This window comes from Muscardinus avellanarius (assembly GCF_963383645.1).
Source record: "Muscardinus avellanarius genome assembly, chromosome: 13".
Lineage (NCBI taxonomy): Eukaryota > Metazoa > Chordata > Mammalia > Rodentia > Gliridae > Muscardinus > Muscardinus avellanarius.
Genome location: NC_137799.1, coordinates 14,154,729 through 14,168,946, shown reverse-complemented (window position 1 = coordinate 14,168,946; position 14,218 = coordinate 14,154,729). Strand labels below are relative to the sequence as shown.

Genomic DNA, 14,218 nt, shown 5'->3' with positions numbered 1-14,218 from the left:
GTGCTTCTTTGATTTCCCATTTGTCATCATCTCCTATGGGAACGGCTCCCGTAGGAAGCAGACAGGTGAGGCATTGATTGGCAAGCAGCATCAGCACCGAGAGGTCCCTCTCTAAGCCCACGAGCTCCCTGACCACAGTGGCCGGGAGTGTGCACAGTGTGTCCTGGATGAGACCGGGACACTTGCTTGTCCCCTTCCTCCTTTCCTGTCTCCTGGCCCCTCCGCATTTCCCAGGACATCAAATTCACATCCTTCTCCCTCCCACACCATATTTCAATCGCAAGTCACCCTGGCAGACTTCAAAGCACATCAGCTCAGGTATTGAGAACCAGTAACAACATGTCAGAGGACTCGAAGCTTTTCACATCGCCTGTCACCGAGATGGCTATCTCTATTGAGTTGTGCTGGGGACAGTTCTCCATTCTCTCCCTAGGTATCCTAATGCGTCGCCTTGCTAATTTCCAAAGCATCATTAGGAAAGGGCCCCAGGTCTTTTCTAATTAGCATATCAGTGTCCTCTGGATTCCTTGTTCCCTTGCAGGATGGGAGTGCTGCCTGGCTTGCTCTGCGGGTTAATGGAGTATAAAAAGGGAAACCGAACTGACCACTGCTATATAGTTATTTTTTTTCTGACAGGGAGAAAATAGAAGTGTCAAACCTTTAGCAGGAGCCGTAATTTACCAAGGAGAATTCACCATTTATCCCCTGTCCAAGGTAGCTCATAGTCCCTAGCGATGCCCGCAAAAGTGATGTTGTTGATTACACATCTGCTGCCAGGATGCAGGACAAGGACCATGCTCGCCGTGGCAGACAGGAAGTGCTTGAGAACAATTTTGGTTCTATAGACATTTCTTGGGCGCCATCTGTATGCCAGGTTTTTTCCTGCTCGTGAGCTCTTGGGATCTTTATAACTGCTCTACGAGGTAGTCCGAATCCTGTTTCCACAGAGAATAAACCGAGGCACAGGATAAGGGATAGGATTTGCCTATGATCACCCCACTGAGATCCTGTCTTCTCTTAGAGGATAGAGAAGACCGTGGAGAAACGGCACAGCCCAGTGTCACGGGAAGAATCCCAAACTCAAGACACAAAGTCTCAGGGCAGGGACCAGGAGGGCTGGAACCTCTAGATCCTATCTTTGTGGAAGTTTTGGGACAGAAGGCCAGGGGAAAAAACAATTCAGGGCCCGTGGAGACAGGTTCGCCCCTGTGGTTATCAGACAGTGGACCTAAACAGGAAATGACTCTCAGGGTAAGATGTCTAGACTTTGGAATGGTGATTTTAACCACTTATCCACTCCATCAGAATCTTATTTTAACTACTCATCCACTCAATCAGAATCTTTAGTATTGAGGGGTGGGGGGGTCAAGAGCTGAACGGGTCTTGGATCTTACTTTCCTATGGCTTATGTGATCTCAGAGTCTGGGGCAAAAACATGAAAGCCGAGAAGCTCCTAATCATCGAATACTGTGCCCTCTTCTGCCCTGAGACACAGTTCTTCAAATGACTCCTGGGTGCAAGAATGCATTATTCAGTGGAAGAACTAAGAAATATGGTAATGTGAGAAGCTAGGTAAATTCCCAGGAAAGACAGATGAGAAATGAACTTGGAAAGCACAGACTTGAGAGTCAAATACACATGAGTTTGAATGGTTGTGCTGATGACCCCAAGCACGACATGGAAGCTCTCCTCATTTACAGCGTGGGAATATGGCCACGTGTGGTCACTTTAAGGACCAGCTCAGGGCCTGGCATAGACGGGAAGTTGTAGATGATAATTGGCACCCTTCCTCTATGATGTAGAACCAGTTTGAAGAAATAATTTATTGGGTTTGTATTTTTGATTTTCATTTTTCTTTTTGGAGCCAAAGGGATCTGGGTGCATATGATGGGAGAGCATCACAAATCATCCATTAGGAGCCCGAGTACAGAAAGATTTGAAATTATCATCCCCATCTCCTCTTAACAACTGCTGACATCTCATGGGAAATTTAGGAACCAACTTTTTTCCACTCCATAAAATCCTATTTATAGAATTTCTTTTATGTTCATCCCTTTCTGTGCATAAAAGATGCTTGGCTCCCCCCCCCCCCCCGGAGAGATTTCTAGAAGGTAAAAGCTAACAAATGATCAATATTTATTTAAAAAAAAAACAAAGACAAAAACACATATGTAAACAAGTGGGCAGTGGAAGAATGAGACAACTCTGGTTTGAAATGTACACATTCTTAAAGGGCGTGGATCTCCCAGGCACCGAATCCCACGCTGGTGCTGGAAAGGGGGGTTTTCAAGGTCACTGAGGACGTAATTACCTAGAGAGAAGCAAGGCCCCTCCCAGTTCAATTCTAGAACATTCTAACCCTCTCGGAGAATAAAACCCACTATAATAGCTGCCTATCATGAAGCAGATTAATATCTCCTTATGATAAAAGGGAGTGGAAAGGGAGAAGGGAAAGAAAAAAAAAACATCCTCTAATTCAAAGAGAGACTCAGGACCAGAGGATGCGGGGGCTGAGCAGGGATTTCACAGCAGAGCAGTCTTGTGGGAAGAGAGGGCTTGGGGTGCAGGGGCTGCTAGAGGTCCCAGGAATAAACCCGGTTTGGGCAAACAGTCGAGTGCCCTGGCTGTCGTCACAGAAAACACAGCATCAGCAAACGGATGTCAGTTTCCGATTCAGGGATACGTTTGGCAAAGAATGGCCTCTGTGAATTCCATCACTGCCCCCCAGATCGGTGGTCCCGGGGCAGGGGAGGAGCGAAATGAATTACCCACAGAGAAGGCTGTCAGGCCGGAGAAGCGATTGCATCAATTCTATTTCCCAGAGAAAGAGGAGCTCCCACACCCCAGCAGTGACGATAAAATACATTTCAGAAACCAAGAAAGAAAAAGGAGGCGCTTATGGCACGCAATAGGCGCTACTGTGAAGCGTCTCCCGAGGAAGTGACACGGGGAGCTGGTGAGGTAGACTGAGGTCTAGACAAGAGAACGACGGCTCGTCATTTCTCGTTTCTTGGCGAAAAAAGAAAAAATAGGCTACGGCCAGGCTGAGATTAGCATAATTCACTCGGAAAACTGCTGATCTGTGCAGCACGTTATGAGAGATGGACACTGAAAATAAATTTAGCCGGACTTGTTTATTATCTCTTCCCCTCGCGTCCTCTTCGAGGAGCCTGGAGAGAGAGTGGGTAGCGCAGATGGAAGCCAAGCTCAGCCTCAGCCATTTGTGTGCGAACCGCGACGGGCGCGCGCCTCACCGGTAAATATGTCTTTTTCAAGTGCTTCTGAGAAGGGCACTTGGTTCAATCTAACATATGGCCCCAATATTGCTAATTCATAATGAAGCAAAATTTAAATCAGAGTAGAAAGCAGAGAGAAAGGCTTGTTAGCAAGAACAAATGCGTGCTCTTCATCCTAGCTGGCAAGACTGGAGGTGCCCAGATAAATCTGAAAACGTGGCAGACCGTGCTTTACCGTGATATTGCTGTTGGGATTACTTGGTACATTTTATTTTTGGTTTTGGTACTAAGGATTGAGCCCAGGGGCCAATTTACGCCCTCGGTCTTTTTTTGTTTTGTTTTGGTTTGAAACAGGGTCTTGCTAGATTGCTGAGAGCCTTGCTAAATTGCTAAGGCTGGCCTCGAAACTGCGATCCTCCTGCCTCAGCCTCCCAAGTACTGGGATTACAGGCAGGCACCACCACGCCCACCACCAGGCCCACGCACCTTTATTCCTCTTTCGTTACTGAGGATTGAACCGAGGGGCATTCTACTTCTAGTGTACACTCCCAGGTTTCTCATTATTTTTATTTCAAATCAGTGTCTCGCTAAGTTGCTGAGGCTGACCTTTATTTTATATTTTGAAACAGTGTCTCGCTGAGCCTGACCTCAAACCTGCAATCCTCCTGCCTCAGCCTCTAAGTACTGGGATTACAAGCGTGCGCACCATTAGCGGCCGTGCATCGTTCTGTGGTTTGTGTGTCGTATTGTGGTTGTGCGTCATTTTGTGGTTGTGCGTCATTTTGTGGTTGTGTGTTGTTCTCTGTGTTCCTTCCTAAGTCCTTGATTGCAGTCACTGGCGGGGGCGGGGGGGCTGGCTGAGTCATCTGTTCGGCTGATCCTCCCACCTGAAGCCCTTCTCAGTCCACCAGGGCTCCTGAACAGCCTTGGTCACAGATTGGGAATGGCGGAGGCTGCAGGACCTAATAATCTTGCACATCCCCCAAAATGGTTTCTCATGCAAATGCCCTCAATTACCGAGAACGAACAAAGGGATGGGAAATCAGAAAGCCTTTCACAGAGGCAGGTCTGTAGTGGTGTTCTGACATTACCCAGGGCCAGTCCAAGAGCGGGATTTTGGCTAGGGATCTGCTTTGCCTAGGACCTGGCTTGGTTCTGTTTCCTCTTCAAGGCTGTGTACAACTGTAGGTGTCCTCTTAACAGCCACCTCCTTGGCGATGCGGGAAGTCACCTGCCGATGGCCTCCATGACTGAGCCCACAGTGCTTAAAATAATTTTATTGTCAACTTTAACCTTTACACACACCTATTGAGGTTTTTTTTTTGTGTGTGTGTGTGGGTTTGAGGATGGAACCTAGGGACATCTGACCTCCGAGCTACACCTTCTGCCCTATTTTTTATTCTTTATTTTTGAAACAGGGTCTCACTGAGTTGCGGAGAGCCTCACTAAGTAGCTGAGGCTGTCCGTGAACCGCGATCTCTGGTCTGGGCCTCCCAGATGCTGGGATTACAAGCGTGCGCCACCACGCCCGGCTCCTTCTTGTTATTTTTATTTCAAAACAGTGTCCCACTAAGTTTCTGAGGCTGGCCTTGAACCCACAATCCTCCTGTCTCGGTCTCTCAAGGCCTGTGATTAGGGGTGTGTGCTACCAAGCCAGGCTTCTTTTGAAAAACCCGACATTCTGGTACCAGTAAGTGGGCAGCAGCCCTTCCTTTAGATGGGTTCACCCTCCCGCCCCTTCCTACCAGCCCACTGTGCTAGTTTCTGCCTCCCTGCCCCGGGGGGCAACTGAAAACGTGATTTTTGTGGCTGGCTGTATCTTCCAGCATGCGCGTGTCGGGCTTTGGTCCCCACGTGCCTCCACAACAGTGCCCTTGTGACCATGTGAGCCGGGATGATGGCGTAGACCCACGGGACACGGGCAGTGCTCTTTCAGGCTCTCCCTTCCTGCCTGGCAAATTCCTGCTCAGAGCAGTCCACATCCTGCCTCCCTGGGCCAGCTGGGGCTCCGCAGGGAGAAGAGGGCCCCTTGATCTCGTTTCAGCACTCCGCTCACAGCCGGGCCCCGACCCTGCCTGCCCAGGACTGCACTCAACTTTTCTTCCTTGTGTGCCTCTGTTAGACTGTTACTCCCCGGGGGCCGGCAGGCTCCATTCTTTAACTCTGAATGACCAGTGGCTTTCAGGTGCTCGGGAAGCGGTGGGAACAGAGCAGATCTCACAGGGCCAGGGCTCTATGGGAAGCCAAGCGATCCCTTTATTCTCTCTGGTCTTGAATTGAGACTTCGTGCGATGGGCCTAGAAAGTTCCTGCCTTTGCTCCAGAAGGCCTGAACCAGCGATGTGCCCCAGCTTGCTCAGCCTCGTGGCCCTTCTGGGTCTCTGGGCCCTCCCTAGCACCCCTCGAGTGCCCTCGCAAGGCCCAGGAATCACAAAGGGGCAGAGACTGCCTATCGTACCTAGTAGGATGTGCGGTTAGGGAAAAAGCCTATTTCTAGCTCCCTATGTGATGACCAATAGGATGGAAGTGGCAATCATTGGATATAGCTTCCGGGAAACCTTTGAAAGGGGTCTAGTTCATCTGGTGGAGAACTCTGCTCTTCCTCCCTGCATCCTTCCACCTGCCAGGAACTTCACCGTGATGCCTGGGTTTTGAGCAGCCATCCCGTGACCATAAAGCAACCCTACGGCTGAAAGCACCTGCTTAGGATAGATGAGCAGAAAACGAAAGCTTGATCACGTGGCGGGATCATTAACCAACCCAGAGCCCCCCATTGCCGAACTTCCTGTGGCATGAGAGAAAATGACTATTTACGCCATTTGTAGACGGGCGCCTGTTACTGAAAGTCAAACGCAGCTCCTCGGTGAGCTGGGCTGGATCATGTTAGGCGATGTTTCAGGGCAAATAAGTACACGTGCCAGTTGACTTTCCTGAAAATACTCTCTGCCTACTGAAAATACCAATCTCACCTTCCACTCACCAAGAGGCCCCTGAACGCCCACGGGACCAGGTGCTGCTTGAAATGTGACATCCTGACCCCACAGCAACGCAGAGGCCGGAATGACGGCCCCTACTTTGCTGAGGAGGGAACTGAGGCCCAGGGGAAACAAAGGCTCCCCAAAGCAGCTAAACAGGCTTGGTCCCAGCGCCCGGCCTGCCAGACCCTGGGGCTTTTCCTCCTCTGACCTTTTCCCATCCCTGAAACACCAAAATCACCCTGCACTGGTAATCCCAGTCCTTGGGAGGCTGAGACAGGAGGATCGCAGGTTTGAGGCCAGCTTCAGCAACATAGTAAGACTCTCACAACTTAGTGAGACCTTATTTCAAATAAAAAGTAAAAAATGGCTGGGGTTGTAGCTCAGAGGTAGAACGCCCCTGGGCTCAATTCCCCATAGCACCAAAGGGGAAAAGAAAATGACTCTGCAAGTACGACTTCAGGCTGTCTAAAACGGCCACAATCTCTGCCAGAACTTCTGTTTACCGTGCTTAGAATTCCAGTTAGAATTCATAAACTAAAAGTTAGAATTCATAAGCTTTATTTGGAGAAAGGCTTCCACAAAATGGTTTCTGACTCAAGACTTCTAATTATTTGCTTCAGTGAATAAAACTGTGAAAAGTGTGACTTTGATGCGTGAGGTAGAAATATTGAGACCAAAGATGGGAAACAGCAGCGACTCCGAGGGGTGGCAGGAACTTTGGAGGTGTATATGCTTATATGCCGCCGTTACCGCTAACGGGGGAGCCCCGGCGGCAGCCTATTTGCATTTGGTGTGTGTGTGTATGTGTGTGTGTGTGTGTGTGTGTGTGTAACTGGAGATTGAACCCAGGGCATTCTACCACTGAGCTACACCTGCAGTCCTTTTTATTTTATTTTTTATTCTGAAACCATCTCACTAAGTTGCCCAGGCTGACCTTGAACTCGCAGTCCTCCTGCCTCAGCTCCAGAGTCGCTGGGATGCTCGGCCTGTACCATTGCACCTGGCTAGAGACTGGAATTATTTTTTTTGCTATTGGGGATTGAACCCAGGTGTATATTATCACCAAGCTATATGCCTAGCCCTTCTTTTAATTTTATTCCCAAGCAGGGTCTTACTAAGTTGCTGAGATCCTCGTTAAGTTTCTGAGGCTGTCCTCCAACCTGACATCCTCCTTCCCCAGCCCCCCAGCACTAGGATTACGGGTGTACACCACTACACCTGGCTCAGTCCCATTTGTTGGAGGGATCTAGAGTCGTGTGCTTGGCTCATGATTCATGGAAACCTACTTTGTGCCAGGTACTGAGCAGGACCTCGTGCGGGGTGTGTGTGTGTGTGTGTGTGTGTGTGTGTGTGTGTGTGTGTGTGTGTGTGAAATTGCATGAAATATTGTGAACGTCGTGGAAGGAAACTGGCATGTACTGATCATGTACACATGCCGGGTGCTTCGTGCAGTCTGAGTTCCTCTTACATGTACACCATCCCAGGGCACAGGTGGCTTTGCCCCCTCACTTTATAGAAGAAAGTCCTTGCGCTTCAGGCGTGGTCCTGAACGTGCCCTTGGGTTACAGACAGTGAGTGCTACTAGACTTCCCACCAATGCCCCTGCGTAGAGGCAAATGGCCAGCAATCATCGGAAGCTGACAGGCAGTTGCTACCTTTGCAGGTTGCAGGAAAAAGTATGACTTCTCTGTTATCGTGCGTTTTATCTTTAAAATTTATGCAAATGTTGCATTATGCTCCATAATATAACCATGTTATTTTTATACTAGAACAAATGGATTAAATTATTTATCAGCTGAATTACTTGACTCCTCCTGAAATTGACGCTTTGGAATGATGGGCCTTGTGGCTGTGCTGTGGCTTCCTCAGTGCTCGGCCCACAGCCCTGCACCGCCGGTAGGACCCCAGAAGAAGAAGCACAAGGCTGGCCTGACTCCCAGGGGCAAGAGTTAACGGGCCTAAGGACCTGGCTCAAGGCCGCTGCTCTGGCTGGGACGAGGTTTGAGTGTCTCCCACAAGGATTCATGTGTTGGAGGCGTGGTCCTCAGTGTGGGTGTTGAGATGGTGGTAACTTTAAGAGGTGGAGCCTAATGAGGGGAGGTCCTTAGGTCACCGGGGGCATGGCCTTGGAAGGAACTAAGGCAGTTCTCCAGGAACTCTGAGTGGTCAGAAGACTGAGCCCAGCGGGATGTGGTGGTGCATGCCTGTTCTCCGAGTACTTGGGAGGTTGAGACAGAGGATTTCAGGTTCCAGGATAGCCTCAGCAAGTCAGTGATACTCTCATAAACTTAGTGAGAACTTGTTTTAAAATAAAAATAAGACTTAAGGGGTGTAGCTCAGATGTAGAATGCCCCTGGGTTCAATTCCTAGTACTAAAATAAAAATTAAAAAAATAAATAAAATTAAAAAGGGGCTGGGGTATAGCTCAGAGATAGAATGTTCCTAGATTCAATCCCCAGTAACACATACACATTGACACACACACACACACACACACACACACACACACACACAGAATGAATCCAACTCCTAACTTGCTCTCTGGCTTCCTGTCTGGATTTGACCTCTTCTTCCTACACAGGCCCTCACAGTGACACCATCAGCCATTAAGCCTTTACCATGAGCATCAAAGCAATGGGGCCTGATCTTGGACTCTTACACTGTGAGCTAACCAAAATCTCTTCTTTATAAAGTTGTCCGCTTCAGGCATTCTGTTGCAGCAATGGAAACCAGTCCAGCACGATTGAACATGATTGTTTTTTAACCATGAACCTAAGGTTGTGAATGCAGTCACCGCCATTACACTCACGAATTCACTTAACACACAAGAGACTACTATGTGCCAGGCCCAATGCCCACCTCTAGGTCAATCCAACCTCAAGCTGGGTACCAACCCCTCTCCACGGTCTCCCAGGAGCAGTCAGGAGATTCAAACAGCCCGGTGTGGGACTGGATCCCACCCTGCCCGAAGCCCATGGGTGGGGCGGGGGAGGCTGGTCTCACTGACCTTATGAACGTCCGAAAGCCGGTCGGTCCCAACTTCATGGTCCCCTTGATTCCCAGGAAGCGGATAAACAGGTTGGCCATCCTGTCCACCAGGCGCAGGTAGTTGAACTGCTTCGCATACTTGGGGAACACCTGCTTGAGGCAGATGGAGGGCAGCCGGGCTTCGGGACTGGTATCCCGGACGCCATTCTGCTCGCCGTCCAGCGGCTCCTCCTTCCCCGCTAGTGGTTTCTCCAGCTGCTGAGACCTGAAATACGCCAGGAAGTAATGATACCGCGCGCTGCTTGGCGTGGTCTCCTTTTCTGTGGACTCACAGCAACCTCTGGGGGTGGGCACTGTCACGCGTTTTACTCTACAGAGCAGAAAACTGGCCTCTGAGAAGCGACCTGCCCGGGCTCCCGTGAGCCCAGGGCGGCGTCAGGACTGGAGACTACGCCTCCTCCACTCTCCAGTCTGCCTTTCTAACATGGGCAACTCCCTTTATCGTACTCACGCTTCAAGAGAAGATTCCATTATGGAGTCGTCTGGGTTTGATTTCAAACTCCTACTTATGGGTGGTAATTGAATAATTAAGAAATATAAAAATCTCATTGAGGCCTGGCGCGAAGCCACGGGCACGGCTCAATGAACGATTTGCAAGGGTGCACCAGTTACCCAGTCCTAGGAATAGAACAATTACATTTTCTGGCTTAACTGTTTTTGTCTTTGGAACTCATACCAAAAAAAAAAAAAAAAAAAAAAATGAGCATGGTGTCGTGATTCCTTCGTCTGCATATTTTATCCGGAAATTCTTCAGCTAGTCAAGGAAATTAGCAGCTAATGGCTCTCAGACAGCCACCTCTAGCTCAGAATGCTCTTCTCACCTGCAGAACTGAGTCTCACTCCAAATCTGTGTCCCCTCCCCCTGTCCTTGACTGTCGCTTCCCTCTTGCCAGTTACCCGGCCAGAAAAAAATCAGAGTAAATGCCAACTCCCCCTCTCCCCTGCCTCCGCAGACAGTTCTACCGACTCCTGCTCCGCCCCACCGGGACTGAGCACAGCCCCCCCAGCCCCAGCTCCTCCCATCCCTCCGTCCTCCTCCACACCCGTACCCTAGCCGGCCTCCTTTAAAGCAAGCACACCTGGTCAGGCCACTTTTTTGCTAACACTTGTTAGGACTCCAGAGTCTGTGCTCCTCATCCTGGCATTCAGGGCCCTCCCTGGTTCTCCTCCAGCCTCCTTGTTCTATCCCTGCCTGGTCAGCACTCTTCCCTGCCAGGCCTTGGACCTGCCCCTCCACCTGGCCGCCCTTGGCCAGGAGGAGCTGGCCTGCACCAGCTCCCTCCCTCACTCGACACCTCTCTCTGCACAGCATCTCAGTCCCTTCCTGGGCTCCTATCCTGCCCAGAGCTGGGGCTGGGGAGACCCTCTCTCCCCTGCTGGGACATTACTGCGACAGGACCCTCAGCACATAGGGCATACTCAGTAACTACTGCCTGGGGATGAGCGGATCCTGGAAACCTAGAGCTACGTCTCAGGGCACTGAGCTCAGCACCTCTCTGTGAACAAGCCTCGTGCCCAGCGCCCCGGCATCAGTGCCCGGCAGCCCACCTTGGTGTCTCCGTGCCTGTTCCCCCTGGCCTTGGCTACCGGGCACAGTCCTGTCCCACTTTGAACCATCACTAAGGTGTCTCCTGGACCACACCTGTGCCATCCCCGTGCCTCTCCCGCTCCCTGGCCCGCTTCCCTCTTCCCTTGACACCCGCGCAGCATGGGTTTCTGGGCCAGCCTTTCAAAGGTGAGCCCTTTGAAGCACAGGGCCCCCTCTCATTCAACTCTAATTTCTATAAGCCCTGGCATGTCTCCAGTGCTTGGGGGACGTTTCATTGAATTCATTGAATTGGAGAAGTCTGCTTTTAATAGCAATGTGGGCCCCAAAGAAAATATCAAAGTTATAATGCTTTGTACCCTGAAAGCCCTTTTAAACGAAAAAGAGGTTCAGCGGAGAAACACGTGGCTTGGCAGCCCTGCCCAGGGGTCTTTTCCTCCTACCAGTCTAGAGAGTCAGTCTATAGGATAGAGAGTCCCAGGAGGCATTGCCTCCCAGTGGGTCTTAATGCTAGTCAAAGCAAGGGCAGGCAGAGGACAGAGCCAAGACGGCGTGAAGGAAAGTCCCTCTCAAAGTTTAATGGTGTGGCAAGGCAAGGCGTGGGGCACATGCCTGTCATCCCAGTACCTGGGAGGCTGAAACAGGAGGATCGCAAGTTTGAGGACAGCCTCAGCACCTTAGCAACACCCTCAGCAATTTACTGAGACCCTATTTCAAAATAAAAATAAGAAGGGCTGGTGGTGTAGCTCAGAGGTAGAATGCCCCTGGGTCAACCTCCACTACCAAAAAGAAAACAAAAGGGTTTGACAGTGTGGAGGGTTTAGAAGAAACAAATATTCCCTCCTATGTAGAGGAGAGGCCTGGTTCCCGGGAGAGGCCAATGTTCCTAATTTTCCTTCTGCAAAAATGGTTTTGTCATCGTCACCTTGAACTTCAGACAGTAAATAAAAGTCAGGTGGTTACTTTTCAGATGAAATGAAGTGTTTTCCCAACAAGGTGGTAGGAAGAAAAATGAGTGGAGAAAAGTGACACTCTTCCTGTAAACCAGCTCTTGAGTGACTGGGTAAGTGGCGGGCGCAGCGTGAGCGGCACTCAGGAAGCCTTTGTTCCAGGGAAGGATGAAAATGCGCGGTTTGTGGACATCGAGCCACAGGGAGCTCAATCGAGCTCAGAGAACTCAATCAACACGCCTGCCCCAGCTCGCGACATCAGCGGCTCTTCGTGTGGCTCCGTGAAGCTGACTGCGCACCTCTGGGCCCAGCGAGGCTTCGGTAGCACCTCTGTGCGCTGCCTGAGCCAGGGCTAGGGATCAGTTCTCCCAATCCAGCGCGCTTTCTGTTTCATCGCCCCGCTATTCTAGAGCACATCATGATTCAAAGTCCAAAATGCTGTCATTTTTTTTAATCATAAAGAGATCTATTTTTTTTAGATTATAAGAGCAATTCATGTTCTTTGTAGGCATTTTGAGTAATGTATAAAAGAATCAAAGTCATTTCTAATCCCAGAACTCGGAGATAATCACGGTCACTGTCCTGATCTCTCTATCTGTGGTTGGGGAGACATTTCACGTGGCTTCAGTTATTCTTTTCAGGCATCAGTGTGTCCCCGCCCGGGCACATGTGTGCTCTCGGGAGCGTGTTTCTCGTGGACGCACACTCTTCCATGGTAAGCCTGAGCCATGATGTGGGCAGCCATTTCTCCTCAGTTAGGTATGTGGTGTCCACGGGGCTGTCATTTGGCTACACAGACTCTAGTGGTCAGTCTCCTGGGCGATGTGGCCCTTTCAAGCATCAGATGTTAGAAGTGGCTTTGGAGGCCATTTTTGGGGGTCATTGTATAAGATGTATGTAACATCAAGCCCAGTATTTTAACCATCTTAGAGTGTACAGTTCAATGGCCTCAGCACATCCACAGTGTTGGGTAGCCATCACCACTACCTGTTCCAGAACTTTTTTTTTTCTTTCTTTTTTATTTTTGTGGTACTGGAGATTGAACTCAGGGGCATTCTACATCCAAGCTACACCCCCAGCCCTATTTCGTTATTTATTTATTTATTTATTTATTTTTATTTTTTATTTTTTTTTTTGGTGGTACTGGGGTTCCTGGAAGCCCTTCTACCTCCGGGCTACACTCCCAGACCTATTTTTACATTTTTATTTGGAAACAGGGTCTCCTAAGCCAGCGCGCGCGGCTGGCTTCGAACCTGCGCGATCCTCCTGTCTCTGCCTGCCAAGTGCGGGGATTATAAGCGTGCGCCACCACGCCCAGCTCGTTTTTTATTTTGAAACAGGGTCTTGCTGGGTTGCAGAGAGTCTCACTAAATTACTGAGGCTGGTTTCAAACATGCAATCCTCCCATCTCAGTCTCCCAAGTGCTGGGATTACAGACATGTTCTACCATGCCCGGCCATTTCAGAACATTTCTTGTCCTTTTAGAGAAGAAATTTAAACCCAGGCAGAAAAGAACATTAGCACCAGGGGGTTATCTAATCGGCACATGGTCCGGGGAGTGGCCTTAGCATGGCTGCTGTGGTAAGGAGGACCCTCCACCCCTGCCCCGGCCCCTTCAAGACCTCTCAGGCTGGAGAGGTGAGCCCCGTGGCATGCATCTCATCTGCGCCAGTCCTGCCCCCCAGAGCTATGTGGAACACGACGACGGCATTTCTCTTTTCTCTCAAGGGTTTTCTGCATCTACTGATGACTCCCTGTTCCCCACCCTCCCTGGATCCCAATGAACAACTCCCAAAGAGGCCTTGAAGCCCCAGACGTCACTGTCATGAAGCGGAAGCGCCGATTCAGAGGGAGGTGTTACTGTTCGACTGGAAGAACGCACTAAAGACATCGCTGATATATATGAGGAAATAAAACAATGAGAAATGGTATCTTTGCTGGAGATAACTGCAATTATCACACTGAGATCCGAGCCATCACAAAGACCGAAAATTCTGTTTTTTACTTAATAGCATTTTAATGGAAATGTCGGCTTATGAAATAAAAGTGACTGGTAAAGAAAATATAAATCAAACTTAGTAGTCTTTGGGGATCACTTTTTAAAAAATTGAATCGGTGTATCCTTGATTCATTAAAGTAGGGAAAAGAATCCTGGAATAGATTATTATCGTGTCTCAAATGAAATGGAATTCTCTTTTGCATTAAAACTCTTGTGAGAAACCACCTGTGTCTATTTTGCTTGGGAAGTTTACTGTTAAAAATCACCACCACTTATTGGGGACTTTGTGTGTTGACATTGTGGTAAGAGATTTCCCTGTATTAAAATCATTGCTTCTCATGACAGGTGGAAGCTATTCCCATATTACAGCTTGGGAGGCCAAGGCCAAGACCAGTGGAATACTTGCTCAAACTCACACAGTCAGTTATGGTATCCTTATTTCTTTACATACTGTTGTGGTAC

General features: G+C 49.4%; 1 protein-coding gene across 1 annotated transcript in view; it reads right to left on the bottom strand.

Annotated features, from left to right (window-relative positions):
• TTLL11 (tubulin tyrosine ligase like 11) overlaps positions 1 to 14,218 on the bottom strand; it is a gene marked incomplete at both ends in the record, with an annotated part of 246,200 nt that overhangs the window by 29,198 nt on the left and 202,784 nt on the right. The window contains 1 exon segment of the mRNA XM_080708899.1: positions 9,221 to 9,466. Coding sequence (XP_080565025.1) covers positions 9,221 to 9,466 — 246 coding nt within the window.